Below are 21,050 nucleotides of genomic sequence, written 5' to 3' on the forward strand. Positions count from 1 at the left end.
AAAATCTAACAACAGAGTCTTTATGGCAAAAGGGTTTTGTCCCTTTAGAACTTACAGAAATTATTCAAGAATTTTGCCTCGAGAATGTTCTCCTCTCATAAGCTTCAACGAAGACAGGGGAAGAAACAAAAAGATTTAACTGAGGAGTTGATTGAAACTTTCTATTTGCTAATGGCAAGGTTGATTTTCTTTAATACATCCATGTTGAACATATGAAATACAAATGGAATGCTAGCTTTGCTTTAAACTTTAACGACGTTACTTGGCTCAAAATCGAAGAAACATGAAACGATTTAAAGTTCACGTGACAGTCATTGAAACATGTATGAAGTCAAATTGTCTAGCGTAGCGTGGCTGCTAACACTTTCCAGTTTGGTGCGAGCGCTTCCAGGTTCTGTTCCCGTTGGGGATACTTGGTCGAAAAGGTGTAATAGTTTTTATAAGCCAGGCATCCTGAGTGAGTTTTTTTCTGTGTTTCCTTCATTCACACCAGGCAAATGCCGGGACAGTACCTAACATATAGATCCCAGGCCCCTTCCTTCCTTTCCCATTCTTTTCTTCCTCTTCTCTTCCCTGAATAGTGTGCTCGTCGAGTCACGTGATCCCTCATACAGCCATAACGGGCTTATGAGGCCTTATCACTGCAAAATTAAAAGACCGCTAATTTTACAAGAATTATGTGATATCAAATGGATAAAAGATAATCAAAATGTGGAACAAGATCGCCCTAGACAATATTATTTTGCATGAGGTATCGTTATCACGAATGACCTAGTACCTTTCCGTTTGCAGTCGTTTAGAAACGCGAAAGTAAATGCCGATTTTCTAAATGGCTGGAAATCCAAAGCAGATAAATGATTCATGATAACGATATCTCATGTAAAATAATATTGTCTAGGGAGCTCCTGTTCCATTTTTCGATTATCTTTTATCTATTTGAAGATATTTTATCTGTAAAATTATCGGTTTTTCAATTTCGCCGTGATGGGGCCTCTTAAGGGCTTGATGGACTTAAGGCCATAGATTCCGGTAATGAACAGTAATATGATTAAATAAATAATTAAAATACACGTGTGATTTTTCATTTGATTTTTCTATCACAAAATCCCCTAAATGTTATTTGATTTGACCAAACTTAGCATAAAGATGGACCTTGCCTTCCTTAGTAAAAGTGCAAAACCTTTTTCTGAGTACACTTTGATTTCCGGCTATCAAAGTTGAGTGTTGGGTTTGGTTAAAATTTTCTATTTTAAACAGAGCATAAGGAACAAAATTTAAAAGCAGTTAACTTGAGCCTAATTGCGGTTCTTGAAGCAAGTCTCAACGGTAAAAGTTAAACATTTATTGCTTCAAATCAAAGAAAGGAATATATCCAATGCTTTGTTTTTTAAATACAAGAATTACAAATTTGGGTAAGATTTTTCTTTAGTTGAAACCGATATTTTTTTTTAAAAAAAAATCCCTCCACTGTTTAAGCCATAAGAAAGTGAGTGAAGATACATTTTCATAAGTCAGTCTTACACTTACGCAGAAATTTGCCAGGCTTTCAATTTGTAGTGAACATTGGCAACCAACCAAAATGTAGCTCCAGGTAGAAGAAGGTGCACTTTTACGCCCTTAGCAATGTTAATTAGTGTGTAAATGAAATGTATTTAATGATTTAATTTCGCAATTGATAAATTCATTGGTCGGTACATAGGACGATTCAAAAGGTGTTTAGTGCGAATGGTCCCGGGTTTGACTGTTATTGGGAATATTCAGTCGAGAAAGTGTAACGCTTTTTGAAGGCAGGCAACCTGAGAGAGGGTTTTCTTCATTCACCATTCAAATGCCGGAATGATACCTAATATAAGGTAACAGGCCACTTTCCCATTTCTTTCTTTCACCCCCTCAATTCCCCGGGCAATGTAATCGTTTAGTGACGTCAATCTTTATTTGTGACAGCTTAACATGGTCCAAAACTCTAATTCCTAATTGTAATCCTGATGAAAAGATGTTTACAGTTTCAAAACGTTGTGCTTCTCTAATGTAACCCAGTAAAATAACAGATGTATCTTTCCCTTCAAGTTTCCGCATTATATTACGCCGTCAATTCATTAGCACCTTCTACTTTATATTATGCTTTTTATACATACAATATAGTCATCAAAGTAATAGAAACACTTAAAAATGGCATAAATATGGCGTTTGACCACCTTTTGCCCTCAAAATAACTCTGATGCGAAATGAAATGGAGTCACAGAGATCTTGAATATTAGCATGTACAATATAGAGGTTGATTCATTTATATTGAGCCGAAGTCAATTGTGCAACTGTACCGCGCATACGCAACCCATCGCCATGAGATTGCCACGAGCCAAGCAACAGTTTTCTCGTTAGTTACAGAGTAGAATAGTGCGGACGAGTGTAGTCTGATACTGTCGAAACTGAATTGAGTCTGAGAGAGAGAGGGGGGGGTTCATTGTGGCCTTTTCCGACGCTAAGTTCGCAACGTCGTACATCGTAGAAATGTATCAAGTGGCTCCAACTGTCGTATTATACAGAAATATGTCGTACAAAGTCCTGGACCCACCACACCGATGCGAGCAGCTAGAACGGTTCACAGAAAAGTTCACGATTGTAGCTGATTTGTCGTATTGGGGCAAACTGCATCTCCAAAAGGTCGAGCAAGACGTCAATATCAATGCCAGACTTATACCATCACTACAATGTATCATCATAAAATCTCGGTATTGTACGGACGTGAACAAGGTTGAAATGCTGTTGAGCTCCTCCGTGGCTAAGCGGTTAGCATACGCGCCTTTGGCGCGGGAGACTCGGGTTCAATTCCCGGCGGGAGCTCATGTGGTTCGGATTCCACGTTAATCAGTAGGTCCACGTCTCATATAGCCTCGCTGCTGAACGGGATGTAAAACTCAAAAAATCAATCAGGTTAAACTGCACCAAGAGAAGGCATGCAGCCACACGACGAAAACATTACTGTAATTCTATCGCCGTATGGGACAAGAAGCTGGAATTTAAATTCCCTTCTCTGACATCTCTGTCAAGAGAATGGGCGACAGTCCAATGAACTTTCATGCTTTCGGACTCTTCCAGTGGCGCTTGTCCCATTATCGAGTCCGCACCGTTACTAGCCTGTGGCAAGCCTATAAAGAGTTGTGGGATGGAATACCCATGATCCATCTCTAAGACAGTCTTCTGCAATGGAAACTTCGATGTCCAGCAGTAGTCAGTTGAGATGGCCTCAAGATCGAACAGAACGAGCGGTGGGATAACGATAACGGCATTTCCTAGGTAAAGGGCGCGTTTGAATTCGACTCAATATAAATAAATCAACCCCTGTGATACAGTATTCCGCATGCAATACAATACTTAGATCTGTGAGAGAGGATGAAGGAGAAAATGTCTCGAGAACGGACCACAGATATTCAATTACGTTCAGGTCTGGGGATTCGACGTGCAAGGGCAGGGCTGTAACTTGTGGGGGGGGGGGCAGGAGAGGCAACTGCCCTCTCAGGGAAGCTCCCCGCCATTCGAGAGGGGCCATTTTAAGACAACATTTCTTACTCCATATACCACACGAACACGAATTATAAATGAACTATCAAACAGATTCACTACATTACATAAACAAAACAGCACACAAAATTTAAATAAAACAAAAAATGAGTCATAGGCCCATTTCAGTAAACAAATGTCTACTATTAGGAGCCCTAGAAATAATATTTATTCGTATGGCTTTGAGATTTGTCAATACCGGTATTGTTCCTTTAATTAATTTGTCATATATGGAAAGAGCCCAGGGGCGTAACTAACGGCCCCACAGACCTAGCCATGCGCGAGGGCTCAGAGACTCCGGGGCCCCATAGAGAGTAAGAGAAAGAAGGAAAAGGGGGCCCAAGAAAAATAACTTTTTCTAGGGGGCCCAATACACGTATTAACGCTTGCCTCCCCGGAAAAAGTCTAAGTTACGGCGCTGTGCAAGGGGATGCGTTCAACTTCTTCCCGATGTTTCTCAAACCATGACACAACAGTTGCAGTTGTGTGAATGGGCGCGTTATCATTCTAGAATGTTGCATCATTACCTGGAAACATCTAAACCATAGGATGTACATCTAAACCCCCAAAACGACGACGTATTTACCGGCAGTGACGTTATCATTAAGTATAAGCACAGGACTCACTGATAAACCAGGACACTACGGGGCACAGCATCTCATAGTCGCCACTACCTGCTAATCATACGCTTGTTTGCACGTCTATTATCACGTTGCGTGTTTTGAAACCAAGGTTAATCGAGTATGTAATGTTCACTCAACGAACTTTCTGATCCTGATGTAAACACTGCAGAATGGTATTATTCCGCCAGTTATCAGATGATTGGCTATCAGTCCATATTGTAAACTGTGATTCGTGCGTAAGGTGGATCAAAGTGACTTTCTAAACATGCGTATTTTCTTTTATTGTATTAATTCAATTTAGTTCTGAGTTGAGTTGAGTTGATTTTGAGTTTAACGTCCATTTCAGCAGCGAGGCTATATGAGACGGTACCAACTGATTAACGTCGAATCCGAACCACGTGAACTACGCCGGGAATCCAACCCGGGTCTCTCACGCCAAAGGCACGTATGCTAACCGCTTAGCCAGGAAGGAGCTCAATTTAGTTCTTAGATACAGTGTTGTTTCTGTTATTTAATTGCAATGAAATTGTATTTCTGGTAATGAACCTTATAAGCAACAAAAAACATTGAAGATCAGCTTACTTGACAATGGGCTATTTTCTCCTGTTGTATGGATGTTTCAAGGCTCTTTAACCAATAAAACGAAACAATCACCACATGTATTTGTTTACAAGAGATACTGAACGTTCCTTGAATAAACTATAGTAAGGTTTAATCGTAATGGTCGTTGGTGGGCATTTGAGTCGTATCACTGTAGAAGCAGAGCGAGAAAATCGCACATCGAGAAGACAGTTTGCGTTCCCAGAAGTAATGAAATTAATTTTTGTATGCCTTTCTCTCGTTTTGGTTAATTGTTTGTTATGACCTTCATTTTAGTTTATGAGATCTTTTTCTTTAGGCAGAAGTTGACATTTGAGAGATATTACCCCTATTCATGTACTTCACGTGAATGAACATCCTAATTCTCATAACAGCTTAATCAATGATTCACATCGCGATCAGTGTTTTTCTTTTACATTTTCTTACTGGACATTATGGTAGTACCATTTACATAATTGAAAATCAGCTTGAATCCTTTTATTTTTCGTCATCCATTCCTCTGACTGAGTGTAGAGACAATGAGTGGCATAGATTTCTGTTTAGCTTGGACGGGTTCACGTATATAGGTATGTTTCAGTCATATAACCAAGCAAAGATTCAAAGGAAATGTATCCAAATTCTACGGGCTCAAACAACTTTTGAGTGGCCGCGGCCCTCACAAGTTTGGCGAGCATGGAGATTACCACGTGACAAACAGACACTCTACCAAACTCTCAGATGCTGCACCAAACTCTCAGAAGTATATCTCTATGTCGTGTCTGTATGTAGGTGAGTAGGCCTATCATAACCGTTTTACCGGGTTAAATTGTTGGAAACATACCGTGGAACTTGAAAGTTGAAGTGATCCTTCATCCGACACTAGAGAATCCACTTTTTGTAAAAAATGGGAGATACAATAGCAGAGCTCTCACTTCTGGCGTGAGGTTAGATCCTAGGCCATATAAGCTTCCAGCAGACAACAGAGTCTCAGTGGGTTTTCACTTCGGGTTGTCCCGTCTCTTCCTACACTATAATTCCATCAATTCTTTCATAATGAATAATGAAGGGCAAATCACAGTTGAATGAGTAAAGTTTAGGCGAGAACTTGATGAGTGAAGCTATGTGTACGATATGGTGCAGGAAAACCAAAGTGCGCTGACATACATGATGATGGTAACCAAGACCGAAAGTCTGTAGCGACAGACGACCTAGTCTAACGTGTGAATCATTGAAGGCGTACAGCATATTCACGATTTCTGAATTTTCTGATGATTTCCCTGAAACTTCAGCTCTATGATATTCTTGACTACAAAAACCTTTGTGCACGGGGAGGGGGGATTCAAAATTTCTCGTTAACGAACGCAAAAGTCACAATGAAATAAGTCACCTGGAACTTTTGGAACGCTACACGCAGAAAGGGAGCATTTCGTAAACGAGAAATGGTTGCAGTATGAAAGTGTTGACATAAAACATAAAAAGAGCAATCCAATCGATTGACTTACGGTGAGTACTGAGGCAAACCAGTAACGAGCAAAATATATTTGTCCAACAAAAAGAGTTTGGCAACTCTGCTTTCGGACCATAGATAAAGTTTATTGTTTCACATTCATGGAACATGGAGCGTGTGAGATTTCAAAGTCTGCAAAGGCAAAACAACAGAAAAGAATAATTTTGTCATTGGGTGTTATCCTTCTTCATTACAACGCTCGTCCTCACACTATAGGATAGACGTAGACGTTCATTCAGACGTTTAAATAACGAGTAACTGAACTATTTACCATATGGCCTAGACTTTACTATCACTGACTTTCATCTCCTTCATACGACTGAAGATTTGGTTGACAGAGTAAAAGTTTCACCATGACGAGGAGTTGAAGGCCGAAACGTGTAGGCTAAATGGATGACTCCGTGTTTAAGCGGAAACCTTCTTTAGATATAGTGTAGGAAAGTACGTGGCAAGATGGCAAGTGCCTTAATCGCAATAGCATTATGGAGAGAACTAGTAGAGGAAAACAGTAGTTAAGTTTTGTGTACAATAAAGTTTGTATATTCATGTTTCTTTGTTGCTCCAACTTTAACGGGTGTTAAGAAAACTTCTAATATAAGTTTCGCCTTCTCTCTTGGAGCAGGAGTTGCTGAGCAACGCCGAGAATAAAGGCAGAGACTTAGAAGGAAAGCATAGGAAAGCATAGAAATATATATAAAAAAAAATACTAATATAGGAAAGTAAAAGTCTTTGAATAAAGTTTCCATGCCAAGTTAGGATGTTTAATATTAATACTGCAGGAAGCGAAATCTTTACCAATGTGGAGAAACATTTTGATCGCATTAAGTTCGGGCTCGAGTAAGTTTCCTTGTTTTTAAAAATAATTTCAAGTACCATATTTTGTGTGTTGTCCCCTTTTCAGACTTCCAAACTATAATATGCATAAGTATCGGAAGTGTTATAGAACAGCTATCCATCTATCTGTCCTTTGTCGATAGGTATCACAGAAAAATGCTTAGATATTTTGAGAAGCGGTTTTTTGGAGACGGAAATGAAATGAAATACATTTTTTTAGTGTAACGTCCAGTAGCGTATTAAGGGGGGGGGGATTCCGGGCTTAAGCCCTCCCGATCCTATTTACTATAGTAAAGTATATGAAATATCTTGCAGAATTTTCACATTTTCAGGCAGAGCCCCCCCAAAAATTAGTAAAGCCCTCCCGAAACAAAATCGTAAATACGCCACTGGTAACGTCCCTCGAATATGCCCTTTAGGATAAAAGAGACAGTGATTAAGGCAAATGAATGATGGAAGAATCGGTGGAATGAGAAAGTTGGAGAAAACGGGAAAACCCTGAGAAAACCCACGGACACGATGTTATCCACCACAAAACTTACCTGGCCGGGGATCGAACCAGCGACCCGACGCAGCAGAGGTAAGCGCTCTACCACTGAGCCACCCTGCCCCCTTTTCTACAATCGATTCAGCGTCCAAGAATAGGTGTCGCCTTGTCCATTAACTGTATTCAAACCGGAACTGGTAGAAGTTAACCATTTCCGGTTTCAACGTTCATTACCATTGACCGGAAATAGTAATAGATAGAGAGAAGTAGTTGGTTTTAGAATCGATTCAGCATTTTAAAGAAAATATGTTATCTTTACTCGCGTATCTCTAGTAAAACCAGAAGTGTTAGAAATTTACTATTACTATTGATTTCCATAGAATAAAAACTTAAAAGAGAGAACGACAAGGTGTTTATTTTGAACCGATTTAACGTTCAAATAATAGATCGCATCTATTCCGTTAACCATCTATTTGAAATCACGAGTGGTAGAAAGTAAGAATTTAATATTTCAAAGTTGATCACAATAGAGCAAAAACTAATACCGATGCCGGAACCAATACCGATAGACGGTTTTCTGAAATCGTTTCAGGTCTGAAGAAAATACAATATTATACTCAGCCGCATTCTCTTTACTGAAACAAAAAGTTATAGAAATAAATGATTAATTCCGGTTTCCATGTTGATTTCCATGAAGCAAACAGAGTAAGAGATAATAAATAATGACTTTTTGATATGGATTTAACGTCCAAGGAATAGGTTCTATCTTTCACCTTGTCCTTCTAATCCAACCAATAGTTCTAGATCTGCGTGCAGTACTTCTAGTTTCAGAATTGAATAACCGTAGTTTCATACCGTGAAACAAAACTCACTTTTTAATTCTAAAATAATGGGCTAGTGTAAAATACAAGGTGTGACCAAAAAGAATGGTGAATGTAGTTGCACACTGCCATCTATCAACGTTCTATCCATTGCAACTAGTAATCCCGGTAGCCTAAACCTTTGGTACAGTCAGTGTCGAGTTTGAATGAGTTGTGATATGTTGGTTGGCTTCGAGAGGCAGAAGAGTGAGGACCTGTTAAGAGCCCCATCAGGAAGTCGCGGTCGGAAAGAGAGATTGCCGCCGTCGACGATGGCGGGCCGCCGGAGTCAGCCGGCACCCGTCTGCGGCGCCACGACGATCTACTTGTTCAAAGTTGCCGATCTTTTGCCGAGACGGCAAGCGGTCGAAAATCATAAAATAAAAAATGCTCTTTGTCGACTCTTTGTCGACTGTTGTCGACGGTCAGAGTCGGCAAAACAGTCGGAAAGGTCTCTTTCCGACCCTCTGCCGACTCCTTATGCCGGCCTTTTTTCGACGGCGGCGCCGGCGTATTTACTGCGCCTTTACGGCTGTTTGCCGACTGCTTGGCAAGACAACTTTCCGACAGCGGCGGCGCCGCATTTAATGCTCATTTTCGGCTGTTTGCCGACTGCTCGGCAAGGCAACTAACTATTTGTCGCGGTCGAAAATCGCGCTGAAAGACGCCGGCGTCCGGCGCCGGCAATCCGGCCGTGGCATCTAGTCGGCATGGACAAATTGTCCGATTCTAGGCGGCAGAATCCTGATGGGGAGTGTTCTAAGTTGCAGAAAAGTGCCAAAGAAGCTCACGAAATGACAAAATCAGCGATGAAGCAGTGGCATTGAAGACTATTTACAAGAGGTTGAGCGATTCAAAAGCGGCCAGGAATCGGTTGAAAACGGGCAACGACCGAGACGTCCTTCGACGTCAAATACAGATGAGAACGTGCAAAAAGTGGCACAAATGATATGTTCAAACAGGCGAATGATCATTCGAGAGCTTTCCGAAGAACTAAACATCTCGTATGGGTTCCTTGACAAGCATTTTACCCGCCGATTAAGCGGATCCATGGCTTCACTACGAAAACTCGCCGTGTCGTACCTTGCTTTTGATCCGCAAGTTTTTGGCCGAAAAGATGTTCCTGCCTGTCCACATTCGCCGTGCTCTCGAGATATAGCACCACGCGACTTCTATCTCTTCCCAAAAATTAAAACCGTGCTTATAGGAGAACGTTTTGATGTCATTCCTGACGTTGAAAGGGCCACGATACAGCAGTTGAATGCTCTTTCAAAAGATGCCTTCCAGAAATGCTTTCAGTCATGGATTCAACGTTGGGATAAGAGCATTGCTAGCCAAGGACAGTACTTTGAAGGTAATTAAATCAAATTCCATGTAAGCTTATTACTTTGTTTGTAATAAAAATATTCACAGTAGTTTTTTGATCACACTTTGTATAAGTAAATAGAGGGTCACACAAGACAAAAAATGAGATTGTCTCATCTTAAAAAAGTGACACGAGAGTGATGTCTGGTCTCGATAAATGTATCTGTATTTTATTCCACGAACTGTGTCTCCTCTAAAATCTTATCAGGACAATACTAGCTCGTCTCGTTTCGTGCATAACAGTACTGCTTTGTCTCCCAAGAAAGAAAAGTATGTACGAAAATAAAATGAATGGTTGACTTTGCGAGAACACCTCGTATATATGGAAAATAAATCTTTCAAAGTGCATGTAATGGGAAACTTTGTGCACATTTTGTTAAAGCAATCTATTAATCTTTTTAACGAACGCTAATTCTAAATCAGAAACAAAACTTTGAAATAAATCTTCTCCCAAATAAAATATGAAAAATAACTTAAAAGCTTATCCTTTATTGTATTTTTTTGCTACTGTACAAAAAAGAAAAATAAGGAGGATTCAGTTATAACATATTCTTCCATGTTATAACGATGGATATAACCTAATTTGAAACCGAAGGAGGCATCAAGCAGAAAGAATGGTCCTATTGGAAGCTAGACATTTAGACATCCTCTGAAAAAGTATGCTCCAATAAAAAGTGTCAATAATTCTAAATTTATGTAGTCCTCTTTCTATCGTAAACCGTGCTTTAATATAGCTTGAGTGTTCGTCGTTCCGCTGTTATTTACAAAAGAAAGAAAACATATTAAAAGTAATACGACAGTTACGGGACCTTTTCTGGGTTGTAATGGACGATATTACTTGTAGTAAAACATAAATTCTTAAGGATTTTGGGAAGGACAACTAAAGTAACGAAAAATGATTGATTATTATCCGAGGGGGATCACATAATTCTTAGTGTTCAACATATTACCAAGAATGAAGCAACGACTTTTGGATTATCATATATAGGGTGTTTCAAAACAACACCGACAACGTTTGGGAGGAGAATCCTGATCCTAGATAAGACGAAAAGTATACAGAACCTGGGTGCACAAATGCTTCCTTTCGGAGTTATAGGCTGCCGAAAATATGAAAAAAATGAAGTTTAAATGTCTTGTCCCTACCGTAGTCGGGTCAAGACTTCACTTAGGATCTAATATGTGCGCTATCCAAAAATACATGTTTCAGAATCCTAAGGTACTCACGCAACAATTTTTATAGAGGATGTTTTTCTACAGTCATATAACTTGAAGTACCCATCAACTACTTCTATAAAAATTGTTTCGGAAGTATCGCATGATTCTGTAACATGTATTTTTGTATAGAGCACATACTAGTTCCTAAGTGAAGTCTTGACCCGACTACGGTAGTTTTAGAACTATAGACCCTTAAATTCATTTTTCATGTTTTCGGCAGCCTATAACTCCGAAAGGAAGCAATTGTGCACCCTGGTTGGTCTATAATTTTTGTCTTATCTTGGTGTCAGGAATCACCTCTCAAACGTTGTCGGTGTTGTTTTGAAACACCCTGTATAATAAAAGCTGTATATGAGAATGTTGTTCTTAATGCTTGTGACAATATGGCTATTTTAAACAATTTACGTGATAATGAAACATCAATTTACGTCCTCAAAAATGTCTTCTTTTTTTTTTAAATACGAGATTTGTTCAAAAAGTATCTTGTAGGAAAATAGAGAAATGGCCTCTTTGTTTTAGCAAGCACTGACAACTATTGCGACTTGAATCATTGTTTCTAATAAATTATAATGGTCTTTTTCCTTTGGCCCCTCCTAGAAGTTTCCTCACCAGTGGCTTAAACAGAGAGAGAGCTGAAAATATTCAAAAGGACAAAGTAATAGTGCAAAAATGGAGGCAGCAGTGGCATTAGAATCTAAAGGAAATAATAGTATTTTGTAATAGTTTTTTTTTGAATAAGAATGAACGATCAAACTCATATGAGGGAGAGTCAAATGAAATCCTTAAAAGTGCGGTCAAAACAGACAACCAGGTAGCAGCACTGAGTTAAAACGCTACACGAGGGCGAAACAATAGTGTAAACATGGGGGCACCAGTGGTAACATAACGGAAACGGGGAAAGCATTCTATTGTCCTTTTTAACCGGATTCAAGAAAAGGAAAAGGATATCAATTCAAAACGTGAACGCTCATATTGTGGGTATGTTCCCGCATAACTTCGACATAGGCACACTGATTTTGATTATTGTTCTTTGTTTGAAAGAGTATACCTTCGCAGTTGTCCCATATAAGTTTCTTTAGGAAATGATAGTAACCTTTGGAGCTGCACTATGGAACATCTCAACGGATGCTGGGTTAATTGCAAAAAAGTAACATGCTTGTAGGCAACCATATATTCTATAGCGTGAACATGGTTGTATAATATCTCAGGGGTTGTACTACAACGTTTCGGAACACTTTCATATGAAGTCGGTTAAGATTTTTGTGAAGTTGTTTAATAGTTTGATTTTGTTAAGTTGTATAATAGTTTGAATTACAACGGATCAAACTCATACGTGCGAGAATCAGGTAAAATATTACAAGCAACACAAAAATTTAGAAACAAGCTAATTGTCCCAAAAATTTGCAACAAGTACTCTGCCTAATTTTCTAGTCAGTACGGAATACTTCTCGGTAGACTAGGCTGGTCAATGTTTATTACATAGTCTTCGTTTTGGGCCATTTCAACACCTAAATCTACGATGCCATAATTAATTTCAAGATCTATTCTTTGACAATGGGGGAACATATCGATAACGGAAACTATTTTTACAATAATATTAATGTATAACAAAAAATTAATTAATAAGTAAAATAACCAAAAGTGAGGCATAAGGTGTATACCGATGGATCGATCTCATCGGCCCGAACAAAATGACTGATTGTAAATCCTGAAGCATTGTTCTCGTGAAAATTGAAAAATACAGATTTTATAAATCAGAAATTGATATTACACAATAACAACGCTACCTATTCAGATATAGTTGATACTAAAGGATACTCTCACCAAGTTTCGAGGCGTGGCACCATACTAGCAAGATGCAAGATCATAATACAATGTGTTTGAAAAAGAACTCCCTAGTTTTAATGTGTCCTAGAATCTGTACAAAGTGACATACACTATTCTAGTTTGTGGTGTTTGATTCATCAACTCTCCAAGTTTGGCTCCCCTGCAGTTGGCAGGTCTGCTTGTCCTTGAGACGGCGCCAGTGCTGTTTTTTTGCCTCTGTTTCCTCAGTTCAGTCCAGGTGGGCGTGCAGTGCAGAGCAGGCCCAATACCTTGGCCACCACGAAGCCCAGACTTAACCCCACTGGACATTTTCTTTTGGGGCCACATAAAAAATGTTTTTTATAGTGAAAAGATCAGAGACATCAATCATTTACGGGAAAGAATCGTCGCGGTGGTTGGGAAAGTTACACCTGAAATGTTGGTGAATACTTGGCGAGAAGTGGAATATCGTCTCGATGTGTGCAGGGCCACAAATGGATCCCACATTGAAGTCTACCAACATTAAACAAAAAACTTGAAGGAATTCTCTTTAGTGATATGTACTCATTGATGTAAGTTTTCATTCATTTCCCAATTAAATTTATATTTAAAACTAGGGAGTTCTTTTTCAAACACCCTGTATAATTAATGAGATATGAAGCGCAGCAAAATTATGTTAACTTTTTAAATTACCAATAATATTATCCGAAGATGAAGGATGTATCAATCGATACATCAAAACGAGCTAAGTGGAAGATACTCTTGAGAGTAAATTTTCGTGTGTAGTTCCCGAAAAAAATATAATTTTTATGGCACTTAAATCGTAAATTAGTCATCGGGAATAATAATATAATTTTTATTTTGCTACAACAAACTGTTTATTTATTTATACACTGTATTTGTAAAAACGTACACTGTTAAGAGGCAGATTGTATCTGCTGTTATTTGTCTTCTAATTGTAACGTACATACTCCTAACAATGATACACATACTTCTAACAGTCATACATAATACTCCTAACAGTAACGCACATACTTCTAACTCTGATCATATACTCGTAACAGTGACCCTAACAGTGACACGCAAACTCCTAAAAATGACACACATACTGCTAACAGTGACATGCATACTCCTAAGTGACACATACACTTCTAACAGTGACACATATACTCCTAACAGTGACATATATACTTCTAACTGTGACACATATACTCGTAACAGTGACACATATACTTCTAACTGTGACACATATACTTCTAACTGTGACACATATACTCCTAACAGTGACACATATACTTCTAGCTGTGACACATATACTCCTAACTGTAACACATATATTCCTAACAGTGACACATATACTTCTAACTGTGACACACATACTTCTAACGGTGACATTATACTAATAACAGTAACAACATATTTCTAACTGTGACACATATGCTCTTAACAGTGACACATATAGTCTTAACAATGGCACACATACTGCTAACGGTAACACACATTATTTCTAAGTGTGACAGATATGCTCCTAACAGTGACACATATACTTCTAACTGTGACACATATACTCCTAACTGTGACACATATACTCCTAACAGTAACACAAAAAACTTCTGACAGTAACACACATAGAATTTATTATTATCATTATTATTAGAATTTTTTAATAAAGAAATGCTGAAAAATTGAGACAAGAGGAAAGTGCGTCTTTAACTAGTTTTAGGTTGGATGGCAGTATACTATGCGGTATACTATGGTGAAAAATGGCACAGGCAAAAGAAAAAGCTATTTTTTTTTTATGACATGTTCATCTAAACTTTGCTCTAATAAATCCTTAAGCTTAAAGCGAAGTGTAACGTACTATTGTAAAGAGATTCTATTGCCTAAAGTTTTATGAGACTACACGTATGGTCAAGGTCATTTTCTTAAGATAAATTGGGAGGATGTAGTTATTTGCTCATTGAAGTGGCGTCATCGTGGACAACACGAAGTCTCTTTGTCTAATCAAATTCTTTGGCATATAGAGCCAACCCATGGGACAAATTCATGATGAGATGTGCTCCTTCTTATGATTTGGAGAAAGTTTCAAAAAATCACAATGTTTTCGCTTCTCGGGCAGAAATATTTTGATTACTGCACTGGAGAGAAGGTTTGGAGGTCAGAAGGAAGAACTTTATAATGAAAGCTTTACAAAAGCTAAGATCAAATGAGAGAGCTGCACCGTTCTGTCAGCTCAACACGTAGAGAAGGACTCAAGTTTGCAATAATTTTCAGGTACAAGTCTCCTTCAAATCAATACAATTCGCAAGTGTTAAAGTTTTGACCAATCCTTAACCTATGCAACTATTGATATAAGTTTAAAATGGAAACTTTCAAATTGGATTTTGACAATATAAGGAAATGAAATGAAATCTTTAAGTTTTACGTCCCACGGTTATGCCGGTTAGGCTAAAGGAGACGGTGATGATGAGTAATGAATGAAAAGGGTGGAATGAAGAAAGTGGGAGGAAACGGGAGAACCCCGAGAAAACCCACGCACACGGTTTTTGTCCACCACAAAGTTCACTTGGCGGGGGCTGGGATCGAACCCGGGACCCCAAGCACCAGAGGTGAACGCTCTACCACTGAGCCACCGCGGCCCCTAACAATATAAGGAGTACAGGAAGAAAAATCTTACTTTTGTCCATAATAGCAAGAGCACAAAAACATTTCCTGGGAATCATTTAACTATCATAAATGACTCCAAGCTGGCGCCTTTTAACCACAATACATGATGCAGTTTTACATTAAGTTTCTTCAATAGAGTTACATTATAGTGACAAAGTAATTTTAAATTTAAAATTGAAGAAACAATATTATGTAGAAAATATTACATTAGTAATAAACATAAACAGTAATTTAGGATTCGGATTAGAAATTAGATTTCTGGGCTTTCGGCATCTATGGTTGTTAGCCAGCCACATATGAAGGATGACGTCACACGGCGATCACACTATCCGATGAAAGGGAAGCAAGCGGCCTGGGACCTATAAGTTAGGCACCACCCCAGCATTTGCCTGGTGTGAATGAGGAAAACCTCGCTCAGGATGGCTGGTCTGAAAAAAGCTTTTAGACTTTTTCGACCGAGTGCCCCCACCGAGAATCGAACCCGAGACCCCTCGAGTAGTTTCTTACTGGATTTAAAGATTTATTTGTTCATACTTCAGTAGGTCATTATTCACTACGAATCGTTACAAGCTAGCGACTGCTAGTTTTTCTTTATAACTACTGAATTTACTACTTTAAAAGAAATAGTTTTAAACTTACCTTGCTACCAAATATGAGGCACAGAAGTAGCGTAATGGTGAGCTGTGTATGGCAGAAGAAAATTATGTAGAGAAGATCTGGATTGGCTGGGGACTGGAGGAACAACCTGCAGGAAAAGAGCACATTAAAAATGTTTTGACAATGTAACAGACACAACACAAACAACCTTAAGGTAAGAAAGAGCTTGTTGTAGTTCATTGTGTCTAAGTAACTCTAGGACAATAAAATTACTGTCACAGAATATTAAACTTTCACTGTATATAATCACGAAAATAAACCTTAAAAATAAGTCATAATTTACACCATGAATCTCTTACTGCTATCAGAGGGAGAGAGAGAGAAAGAGAGGAAGAAAAAAAAAGAGAGAGTAAAGTATACACAAACACACACACCCACGTCTATAGAAAAGAGAGACAAATCAATAACCAGTGTTGCCAACAACCTCTGAACAAAATAGGCTAGATGACCTTCAGAAATAAGCTCTTTTACGCCAAAAAAAAAAAAAAAACCCTGTTAGATTTTGGATTGCTAAACTATAACCCACATTGTAGATTTTAAATCCCTTTTTTGTGTGTAGGATTATAAGTAAGTTATAGTATAATTTGAAATGTTGAATTTTATTCACTGAAGACTAACAAGCAACATTATATGACTTTAAATTACAATAAAATCCATCAAAAATTCATCTGATTTGTGAAAGTCAACAGCCATATTATCAGTTGAATTGAAATAAGTTATCATCGATGACGTCGCAGCTAGCCGAGACGCTGGAACTGGATGCACCATCGTTGGATTGTGGATTGGTTGTGTTTGTGTAGACTGCCATTGTCCCAATTTTCAGTACTATTTCTTTAGGCAGATCATAGTACTTACAGCGCTTCTAATTTCTCCTTCACCTACACGAATCGTCATGATTGCATTGAGTGTTTTCAAGCTAATAAGATATCCTATTTGTTTTCTTTAATAAACAAAAACAATCTCTGTGACTTGAAGAACCGAACAGATTACTAAATTTGTATTAGGAAACTTTAATTCTTGCAATGAAATGCGAAAATTAAAAATGAAATGAAAAATTTGAGTTTTACGTCCCACAGTTATGCCGGTTAGGCTAAAGGAGACGGTGATGATGAGTGATGAATGAAATGGTGGAATGAAGAAAGTGGGAGGAAACGGGAGCAACCCGAAAAACCCACGCACACGGGCGAAAATTAAAATATTTAAAAAGTAACAAATGGGACCGTTAAGGAAGAGAAATTAAAATTCTTTCTTGGTCGATAAGTATTGTTTAGTAGTTGTAAACCTGTGAGTGGGGAGAGAGGAGAATGGAAAACAAGTGTATGTTGCGTAATAAAACACCTTTTGTCTAGAGAAATCAATTAATACAATAATATATATATACAAATAGGCTAATTTCTAAAAATTACACTTTATTTCAAAGAGAAAATATTTTTAAAATTAATTTAACGGCTAATAAAAAAAGCCAAAAATGGCAAAAGAGTCTCAGAAAATAAGCATTTCTTAGATTTGTATGGCTAAATGTCTCTTCAAATAGGCTAGATTTAGTCGAAAATAGACTGAATTGGCAACACTGTCACTGGCATGTTTGGTCTTGAACGCAGTTTGCCCGCGTCTGTCTTTTCTAAAGGCGCTAGTGACAACAATTTGTGAGCCATCGGTCAAAATATTTTAGCCTAGAACTTTGTAAGGGATATTGACCACTAACTGAAAAAAATTGATAGATCGTACTAAGCTAAGCAGTATGAAATGTATGAGTGTAAAAGGTCATAAATGTAGTTATGGAGAAAGTGGACAGAAACGATTTTTTTTTTCTAAAACCAAATGTTGATGATGTACAAGAACCATGCCACTTATTGGGGTGAAATTGATAACGGAAATATTTTCTCAATAAGCACTTCATGTTACGATGGTGATAGGGCGCGACAGAACATAGTATTGTTAACGAAATACGAGGTATGTTCAGAAAGTATTGAACCTCATTTCTTCCCGCGTAAATCAATAAAACGCGGAAGGCTTTCTTTAGAGGGATTATTCACGTGCAATCGCGAATCTTTTCCCGCCCACAGAAAGCGTCACTCCTTAGCAGTTGGCCAACGAAAGAAGACATCTAGTGAGCGGTTCTCGCATTTCAGTTTTCTATAAATTGACAGAAAAACTTGAGCAACGATGTTGTATCAAATTTTGCGAAAAACAAGGCGATACCGAAACAGAAACCATTCAATCGGATCGGTACATTCAATTTTGAACGAAAATTTGGGCATGAGGATAGTCTCCACGAAATTTGATTCAGGCTTTCTTCACCAAACATAACATCCTTCTTCAGATTTCCTACTCACCCGACATGTCTGCGAGTGACTTTTGATTATTTTCTGATCTGAAAATGCCACTAAAAGTGACCCGATTTGAGTAAAGAGAAGACGTCATGCAGAACGCTACGGCACGGTTGCTCACCATTCTAAGAACTGCGTTCCAGAAGTGTTTTCAGCCATGATGGGAGCGCTGGAAAAGTGTATGCAATACCAAGGAGATTACTTTGAAGGGGATTTCCAAATCAATAAATGTATTTTCGGCAAAGGTTTAATACTTTTTGAACACACCTCGTATCGTGGCTCAAATTGTCGTTTATTCTTAAATTTTAATTTATGTTTAACTAAATCGTTGTTCAAAGATAAAAAAAATATATATCAGTCGATAAACCACATCAACCTAATCTAGTAACATGCTTTATGATAAATTCTTATTAGTATTTTTTTAGAAAATCGGGAAAACAAATTTTTCGGCTCAAAAGTATACACCATTTTTTATTTTTCTTTAAGTAGGATATATATATATATATAACAGGTCATTCAATAAGTCCGTAGGACAAGTAAGAAAAAAACAAAATTTCGACAAAACTCGATTTCATTATTCAACATAGTTGCCTTCGAGGGCGATACAACGAGTATAGCGATTTTCCAACTTTTCGATGCCACTTTTATAGTACGATTTCTCTTTCTCGTCAAAATAGGCCTCAGTTTCAGCGATGACTTCATCATTGGACTTAAATTTCTTTCCAGCAAGCATTCTCTTGAGATCTGAAAACAGGAAAAAGTCGCTGGGAGCTAATCAGGAGAATATGGTGGGTGGGTAAGCAATTTGAAGCCCAATTCATTCAATTTTGTCATCGTTTTCATCGATCTGTGACACGGTGCATTGTCTTGCTGAAACAACACTTTTTTCTTTTGCAAATGTGGCCGTTTCTTTGCGATTTCAGCATTCAATCGATCCAAAAGTGCACAGTAACAGTCGCTGTTGATGGTGGTTCCTTTTTGGAGATAGTCGATGAATATTATTCCGTTCACATCCCAAAATACAGACGCCATCACCTTACTGGCCGACTGTTGCGTCTTTGCTCGCTTTGGATTCGGTTCGTCGACTGCTGTCCACTCAGCTGACTGTCTTTTGGATTCTGGTGTGTAATAGTGAAGCCATGTTTCATCCATTGTCACATATCGATTATAGAATTCCCTTTTATTGCGGTTTAACAGCGCCAAACATTCCTCTGAAGCATCGATTCGTTGTTGTTTTTGGTCGACTGTGAGCTTAAGCGGCACCCACTTTGTACAGAGCTTTCGCATACCCAAATATTCGTGTAAAATGATAAAAACACTACCATCTGATATCTTTACAATGTCAGCTAGCTCGGACACCTTCAATTTGTGATCGTTCATAACCAATTTGTGGATTTTTAAAAAATGTTTTCTGGAATAACAGCCTCATTTGGACGTCCACTACGTTCTGCATCATTTGTGCTGGTACGACCACGTTTAAATTCAGCAATCCACTTCTCTATCATTTGTCTCGATGGAGCAGAGTTCGGATAATGTTTATCAAGCCATTGTTTGGTTTCCACTGTAGTTTTTTTTTTCATCAAAAAGCAACGCTTTATTAAAACTCGAAATTCACTTTTGTCCATTGTTTTTGCACTAACACAAGTTGCTTCATACAAAAAGCTATAAGTCACGAATCAATAGTCAGATTGCTGTCAAATGTATACACGTAACGTTTAAAGGTTAGTACTAAATAAAAATCATATGGAAGAAAGTCTAGTAACGCCATCTTTGTGTCATCCTATGGACTTTTTGAATGGACTGTTATTTTGCTTAACCGATTATATCTGCTGTTGTTTGGCCTTCTCTAACGGTAACACACATACTTCTTACGCACATGCTTCTTAGAATTAGTATTAGGAACCGCACATGCTTCTGAGGTTTCGGCATCTATGGCTATGTTAACCAGTCACACATGAGGGATGACGTTCCTTCGCGAGCACACTATTCGGGGAAAAGGGAAGGAAGAAAGCACCATCCCGCTATTTGCCTAGTGTGAATGAAAGGAAATTCCGGAAAACCTCACTCACGATGGCTTGCCTGAAAGAGCTTATACACTTTTTCGACCGAGTGACCTGTAATATATTGCTCTGTTAGTTACTTGAAAAACAGGAAAAAAATGTAACAGCTTTTGATTACGTTAAAGTACTTACGGGGACTTTAGTTAAAATTTTTGATTGTCAATTTTTTATTATAGCGTCTCTGGTGGTGACTTTTTGCGATATTAGCCAGCATTCCAACTTAAACTGTTTTGTGTGTGCTGGATATCGTACTTGACGAACTTTTAATATAACTTACAAGGAGAAGGCAGACTTTGGTAAGTGAATTTCGGGGTCATTTTTTGCGAGGAGGTAGTGCAGATTTAAAGAGTTAATATTACAAACTGGGAGAGCGCAATGGGCAAAAATAAGGGAGAAAAACCGTCTTCAAAAGTTTTCTACTCGCCACATATACTGTTCGACGCGCAAATTTATGAAGTAACGGCGTGGCAGAGTGAGTAAAGTGTACAACTCCTATGCAAAG

General features: G+C 38.3%; 1 protein-coding gene across 1 annotated transcript in view; it reads right to left on the minus strand.

Moving 5' to 3' along the window:
• LOC145666031 (putative G-protein coupled receptor CG31760) overlaps positions 1–21,050 on the minus strand; it is an 869,795-nt gene that overhangs the window by 55,735 nt on the left and 793,010 nt on the right. Inside the window, exon 9 of the mRNA XM_081733134.1 lies at positions 16,141–16,246. Within this exon, the coding sequence (XP_081589260.1) occupies positions 16,141–16,246 (106 nt within the window). The remainder of the gene's footprint in view (positions 1–16,140; positions 16,247–21,050) is intronic.

This window comes from Thermobia domestica, chromosome 1, assembly GCF_964235325.1.
Source record: "Thermobia domestica chromosome 1, izTheDome1.hap1.1, whole genome shotgun sequence".
NCBI lineage: Eukaryota > Metazoa > Arthropoda > Insecta > Zygentoma > Lepismatidae > Thermobia > Thermobia domestica.